The sequence below is a fragment of the Euphorbia lathyris genome, chromosome 10, assembly GCF_963576675.1.
Source record: "Euphorbia lathyris chromosome 10, ddEupLath1.1, whole genome shotgun sequence".
NCBI classification, from domain to species: Eukaryota; Viridiplantae; Streptophyta; class Magnoliopsida; order Malpighiales; family Euphorbiaceae; genus Euphorbia; species Euphorbia lathyris.
This window is the reverse complement of record NC_088919.1, coordinates 73,627,036-73,634,502: the sequence shown is the minus strand read 5'-3', so window position 1 is coordinate 73,634,502 and position 7,467 is coordinate 73,627,036. Positions and strand designations below refer to the sequence as shown.

Genomic DNA, 7,467 nt, shown 5'->3' with positions numbered 1-7,467 from the left:
ACTAAAAAAACAGAACACGGGTATCAATTTCTAACACGATTTTAACAAAAGACATTTGAAGGACACAACGGTTTTATCTCTTTCAAACTCATCAGAAGCCTCGGCTGTAGTTTCATTAATCAGATTAACATGATAAGAAATGATAACACGATGGTAACAGAACACGGGTACCAATTTCTAACACGATTGCAACATAAGACATTTGAAGAACACAACCGTTTTATCTCTTTCAAACTCATTAAAAGCCTCTGCTATAGTTTCATTAATCCAATTAACACGAGAAGAAATGATAACACAGTTGTAACAGAACACGAGTACCAATTTCTAACACGATCGTAACAAAAGACATTTGAAGAACACAACAGTTTTATCTCTTTCAAACTCATTAAAAGCCTCTGCTATAGTTTCGTTAATCCGATTAACATGATAAGAAATGATAACATGATCGTAACAGAACACGGGTACCAATTTCTAACATGATTGCAACAAAAGACATTTGAAGAACACAACCGTTTTATCTCTTTCAAACTCATCAGAAGCCTCCGCTATAGTTTTAATAATCCGATTAACACGAGAAGAAATGATAACACAGTTGTAACAGAACACGAGTACCAATTTCTAACACGATCGTAACAAAAGATATTTGAAAAACACAACCGTTTTATCTATTTCAAACTCATTAAAAGCCTCTGCTATAGTTTCGTTATCCGATTAACATGATAAGAAATGATAACACGGTTGTAACAAAACAAAACACGGGTACCAATTTCTAACACGATCGTAACAAAAGAAATTTAAAGAACGCAACTGTTTTATCTCTTTCAAACTCATCAGAAGCCTCTGCTATAGTTTCGTTAAATTAACGTGATAAGAAATGATAACACAATAACAGAACACGGATATCAGTTTCTAACACGATCATAACAAAAGAAATTTGAAGAACCCAACCGTTTTATCTCTTTCAAGCTCATCAGAAGCCTCTGCTATAGTTTCATTAATCCGATTAACATGATAAGAAATGACAACACGATCGTAAGAAAACACAGGTACCAATTTCTAACACGATCGTAACGAAAGAAATTTGAAGAACACAACCGTTTTATCTCTTTCAAACTCATCAGAAGCCTTAGCTATAATTTCATTAATCCGATTAACATGATAAGAAATGATAACACGATCGTAACAAAAGAAATTTGAAGAACACAACCGTTTTATCTCTTTCAAACTCATCAGAAGCCTGGTTATAGTTTCGTAGTTAATCCGATTAACATGATAAGAAATGATAAATTATGACAAGTTGGACTAATCACACTTCCTAAGATTTACACTAAACTTACTCTATCGGGACGCTTTCTGTTATTGCAACGTCAACTGATTCCGGTGGTGTTATCGTCATCATCATTTCGATAGCTTGAGTTTCAGGCACTGTTTGTAGGGACTGAGTGTAGTGGAACTCGATCTGTAATCGCTGATGAAGAGGCGTTGATGCCATTAAACCTTTCTTAATATCTGCTTGTAGTTCCCGGATTGGAATTGCGGCTAAGAAGCTCTTTATATACTCCTTGCAAGCGTCTTTTCCTCGGCAAACAACTTCAGCTTCGGCTTCTTCTTCCTCGTTGTTCATCAGTTCCTCAGGCCTGATTGTTAGCGCACGAGCTTCCTCCCTTTGCGTCACCGTGCTCTTTGGTTCAGTAGCAACGGCCACAATCTGCTTATCGCCTGTAGTTTTCTCATCAGACGGCTGCTGAGTATTTGGCAATTTGTGAATGGCTGTGTTTCGGTCGAATTTCAAAATGTATGCCTGAGTGCAACCTTCGTATAGCCGTTCTCCTAATGTGTCGATGATGTAGTAAGCTTCGGGTTCAACCTTGAGGATGAAAAAATGGTCATTCCAACTCACTATATACACCTGAGGTTCACTGCTGTTAATTCGTTCTGATTCGATGCGACTAATCTCATCCCATATGCTATCAAATGACATGGCACCGCGCAGAAAGTCGAATCTTCCTTCATCCATTCCGTCGGGGTGGAAAAACCCGATAAAGGACTTTCCAGGAATGACAGAAAGGGAGCGTATTTTGGCTTGGAGAACTGTTTCAAGGTCAAAATGCTTGTCCGGGAATTGCTCCCGGTATGTCTCGTTCTCGCAGAGGTTCCTCCATTCCATCGATCCTTCTCTGATCAGACTATCGAACTGTGACTTGATCGGCATCATATCGTGATTGTTCTGAAGCCAATCAGCAATCACCGCAACAAGAGCAGTACATGCACTTTCACCTGCAGCCCGTTCACTTCGTTGATCGATTGAAGCAAAGAACACCTCTGTTTGAAGCTTCATGTGTCCGTCACGACTAATAATTTCTTTGTTTTCCCAGCTGCCAACAGCAAAATTGTCATCTCCGAACTCAGAAACTGATGATCGATTCGCAGATGAATCTTCATCCGCTTTTTGAAGCTGCAAGCAAGTTCAAACAATTGAAATTCAGAAGCAGTTCTAATGTTCTATCGTAAATGATCAACAGGTTCGTTCATTCATTGAAAACATTGACTCGGGTTCAAATAAAAAAAGGGGCGGCCCGGTGCACTACGCATCCCCGCTTAAGCAAGGGTCCGGGAAGGGGTCCCACCACAAGGGTGTACTGGGGGCAAGCCTTTCCCTGCCAATTTTTTGGCAAGAGGCCGCTCCTAAGACTCGAACCCGTGACCTCTCAGTCACACGACAACAACGTTTACCATTGCGCCAAGGCTCACCCTCATTGACTCGGGTTCAAATATAAGCTTAAAATATGAGAATTAAATTACACGAATATCTTACCCCAAGAGGACCTGCATCATCAGAGCTAAGTTGCCGCCGATCAAAATCAATGTCATCCCCACCTTCTTCTCCATACGCCTTCTTCAACAATGGCTCGCCTTTAGCTTTAGGAGATCGAAAACTCAACTTCCTCTTCCTCCAAGGCAGTATGCTACGTTTCGAGCTTTGAAACAGAGGCGGCTCAGATGTTTGAGTTAACTCCTCAGTTGTTGAGCAACCCACATGGGACATACGATTACTGTAATAAACCCAATCCTCAATATTATCATTTTTCCTCATATCCGAATAAAATGACTCTCCGGCACAATTTGCATACGCCAGGGTGCCATAACTAAACGACTTCCTAAAATTAACACTAGACTCCTCCTTGATCTCATCTGATTCCCCTTCCTCATAATCATCAATCGAATCCGTGTCAAATGGGTAATTATACTCACCATCATCGCTCCTGGCAGAACATCTGCCATCACTTCCCTCTTCCTCACGACAAGCTTTTTTAGCTCTCCTCGTTGATACATACTCCGTAAAAATCTTTACCTTTCTGAGACCAGCTTTAATCGCAGAAAGCTCATCCTTCTCAGGCGAAACAGTTTCAGCTGACTGAGGCGGTGATGAATCAGGGACTATCGCTCGTTGTATAGGCTCTTCCGGAGCAGTTCTCAATTCCAATAAGCTAAGTGATATCTGTAACATCAATCCAAACTTCAGAATAACAAACAAACGCAAAATTTCGGGATAAACAAACACGAAAAATACAGGGAATCCGAAAACATACACAGAGGAAGACTTGAGGCTCGGGAGAACCCGAATGAAGCGAAAGAGGGAGCCTTAGCTCCATCTCTTTTGGTTCAGCAGTAGAAGCATATTCAGCAAGATTCAGAAACGCAGTTCCAATTGTAGGAACCTTGTTCATCGGCCCGCGATTCGCTCCCTGAATTAAACAATAAAATCATCCAAACACATTAAAAAACACTATAATTACGCAATCAAGAGATCAATTCTAGAGATCAGATTAGAAAAATTGAAATCAAATCATCAAGTTCAACAGCTCTCACATCAATGGATAATCCGATCAAAATCAGAAAGATTTCAAAAAAATTGACACCGGAAAACATTATCTAACTAATTAAACTTTTCAATCAGTAAACGAGAACTGAAAAAATTAGGGGGAAAATCGAGAAACATACATTGAAGACGGTAAAAGCGATCTCCCAAGGATGAAACACATTCTCTTTCTGAGGAGATAAAGTGCAGAGATTCTGAAATTCCTCATCCCATTCAACGGCGTCGTTTTCCTCACCGGAAACCTCAACTTCTTTAGTAAAATTCCTCTTCACCGTCCGTCTAAACGAACTCAACGCAAACTTTGGACCTTTCCAACGAATCTCAACCGTTAATCTACTACCTGACCCTATTTCCTTTTCTTCTCCAGATTCCTTCACCAGATCCCACCCTTCCATCCTCCGAACAACCAATTTCACCTCATACTTCCGAGGACCTAATAGCGGCCACGGCCGCCACCGCATCATCTTCACCACCATTCCTCAAAAAATCCCCAAATGTAAAACTACAATCAAAATCCCCAAAATCTCCGAATTCGAACAAAATCCTCAAATTCTTCCTTCTTCCTGTGGTGCTAAAGAAGACGGAGAAATGAAAATTGATTATTGGGATTTCAGAGAGAGATAAAAAGGAAGAAGAAGAAGAATACGGCGTTATACAGAGAAAGAAGTTTAGGTTAGAGAAAAAGAGACAAATATGAGTTAACTATGGTTTATTTAAAAGGGGGGAAAAAGGACCGTTAACGGTGACCGGTGATCGGGGTGGGTGGGGTGGGGAAGAGAGTGAGGTGGTGGTGGACCGGTGGTCGGAAAAAGGGTAAAAAGAGCAGAGATTTTTTAAGAATTGGGAGGTTTCCGACTGTAACGGCGTATTAAATTTTTCTAGCTATGAACAAAGCTATATTAGCTGTTGACTTGACTTGAAGCTCTTCTACCTGTTTTTTCTGGGTAAATTACACCCATAGCCACTGAACTTTACTGATTTTCACAATATGGTCATTAAATTTCAGAACGTTATATAGCTTCAAAAACTACTGAATTTTATATTTTCTAGGCTTCAAATGGTCCAAAAACTGTAACTGACTTTCTGAATTTCAAAACGTTACAGCTAACATCATCAACTTCTTTATTTGGAATTAAATTAAAGATTTTCAAAATATCTGATGTTGCGTCTAACTAATCTGCTGATACATTGATAAAAGAGAAAAAAACTCTCAAAATCACTGATTTTAACATATTAGAGGGATTATTTGTTTCAAATAAACAAGTTGAGGGGTTAGTTATAAACTTTTGAAGTTCATGGGGTCAATTACAGTTTTTGAACAACTTGAGAAAACTAGTGTTTTAGAGAAAAAAAAAAAGCTTAAAAAAATAGTGATTTTTAGAAAATAAAAACGGTGGTTTTATGTAGAGGTGGCAATTTCGTGTTTTGTGTCAAAATCGTGTTATCTCATATATATGTTCCATATGGGTTTATATGTTATAAATGCTAAAAAAAAATGATTTTCGTGTCAATCGTGTCGTGTCAGTCGGGTTGGCTCTGTAATCGTGTTTTCGTGTAAAAAATTGCCACCCCTAGTTTTATGGTAAACAGTGGCGAATACAAGATTGGTCTATTGGGGCAAAATTTTCACCTGCGTCCATTAAAAAAATTTGCTTAATCGAACTCGTTTTTTGTGTGCGTACATATACATGTTATCATCTTAGTGGTTTAGAACTAATTTTTACGTACCACTGTAAAACTTCTCAAAATTAAGCTAGATTTGAACTGTAAAATTAAGCTTGAGTCGTTTTTGTCGAATATCATATATTAATCAAGTTTAATTTTGTAACTAAATACAAATTCAAAGAGTTAATTAACCATCGCAAACTTTATTTTATCAAAAACATGATAATAAGGTTAGTTTCAACGGCCGGGAACCAAAACTATCAATAATAGGAGGAGATCGACCTAGGCTCTTCCAGGTCCCTCCTTGTCTCCGTCCCTAATGGTAAATAGCGTTTTAAATAACTTTAATTCTTGAAAGATTTTCATTTTAAGATCGTTAACGGTTATTTTGAGGTTTTAGTTAAAGTTCAGTGATCATAATATTACAAAGAGTAAAGTTAAGTGACTTTTTATGTTGCATTTTGAAATTTAGTAGTCATACTGTAAAAATGAGTAAAGTTCAGTGGTCTAGGTGTAATTTACCCTTTTTCATTCGTCATTATTATTTTCCTTTTTTAACCTTTACTTTTTATTTTATTACCATTTTATCCGCAATAAATAGCATAATTTGGTGGATACTGGCTGGATACTGATCTGATCTTCTTTTTTTATTTTTATCTTTTATTTTTTCCTTTTATAATTATTAGGTTGCGCAAATTTAATTGAAAAAAATGTGTTTTTTTATTTAAAAAAAATGTGTTTTTTTTTATTTTAAAAAAATGTGTTTTAATAGAAGGAAATTGTAAAGGGGTAAATGAGTTGAGCCGCTTGCGATCGGCTCGATAAAAGCTCGATCATATTGTTGAGTTAGAGCGCGGTGAAACTCGGTTCGAAAGCTTTCGAGTAGGCTCGGTTATAGGTTAATGAACAAGCTCGATTATAATATTCATGAAAACTGGAGAGGTATGGTTGTAAATGAGCGGCTCGACGTTTAGCTCGATAAAAGCTCAATCATGTTCGGTCGATTTATAAATGAGTCGAGTTTGAGCAAGGTGAAACTCGGTTCGATACTCACAAACATGTTCGGTTGTAGGTTCATAAAAAAGCTCGACTATGACATTCACAAAGACTCGTGAACATGTTTGGTTCGATTATTTTTCTAACAATATTATTTCTATAAAAAGGAAAATGTAAAACTGCGTAGTTTTGTGTGAAACTTTAGTTTTGGAAATTTTAAAACTACGTAGTTTTGTGTTAAATAAAATTCAAATGAATATTAATTAATGAGATGTTCGTGAGTAAGGTTCATGGACAGAATTAACGAAATACTCGCGAGCAAAGCTCGTAAATAAATAGAAGGCAACTCAATAACAACTCATGAATAAAATGTTACGCTCGAGCTCGTCATTTTTCTACAAACCGAACATGAACAAGCCAAGTTCGGCTCGACTCAGCTTGAATACACCTCTTATTTAGGCTTAAAATACAAAAAGCAGTTCCTATAAATGAAAACAAACTGATTAAAAAAAAAATTTAAAGCATTTGAATACTTAAATATTTATTAAATACCACCCCCAAATTATTTATTACCGCTCCCATTGGACTTTTTTGCCCTTCTCATAATTTTGATCAAAAACTGAAAATTCTCTCTCCAAAATCATAAACCCGAACAACAATAATTGATGTGTGATAACCCGAACTCCAAAAATGAATGATTACGAGTCGGAAACATTAAAATTTACATTTTTTTATCAAAGAACTCATGAAAATAATACATATTTTTCATGACGATTTTGTATTTTTCATCACAAAAAATTGGAGAATTTTGCATTTTTCAAAATTTGGTCTAAACGGATGGCGCATTCCCCCGGCCCATGGCAGGAGCGGATGGCGCATTCCTCCCGGCCCATGGTGGGGGCGGATGCGCCATCTGTTCCCGCCAT

General features: G+C 37.5%; 1 protein-coding gene across 1 annotated transcript; it reads right to left on the bottom strand.

The window, feature by feature from the left end:
* Nucleotides 1-1,192: 1,192 nt before the first annotated feature.
* LOC136208552 (uncharacterized) lies at nt 1,193-4,710 on the bottom strand. Its single transcript, XM_065999526.1, has 4 exons — nt 4,003-4,710; nt 3,591-3,746; nt 2,816-3,499; nt 1,193-2,455 (listed from the first exon to the last, which is right to left on the bottom strand). Exons 1-4 carry the CDS (start codon nt 4,354-4,356, stop codon nt 1,334-1,336), a joined length of 2,316 nt encoding a protein of 771 aa, XP_065855598.1. The 5' UTR covers nt 4,357-4,710; the 3' UTR covers nt 1,193-1,333.
* Between the last annotated feature and the right edge of the window lie 2,757 nt (nt 4,711-7,467).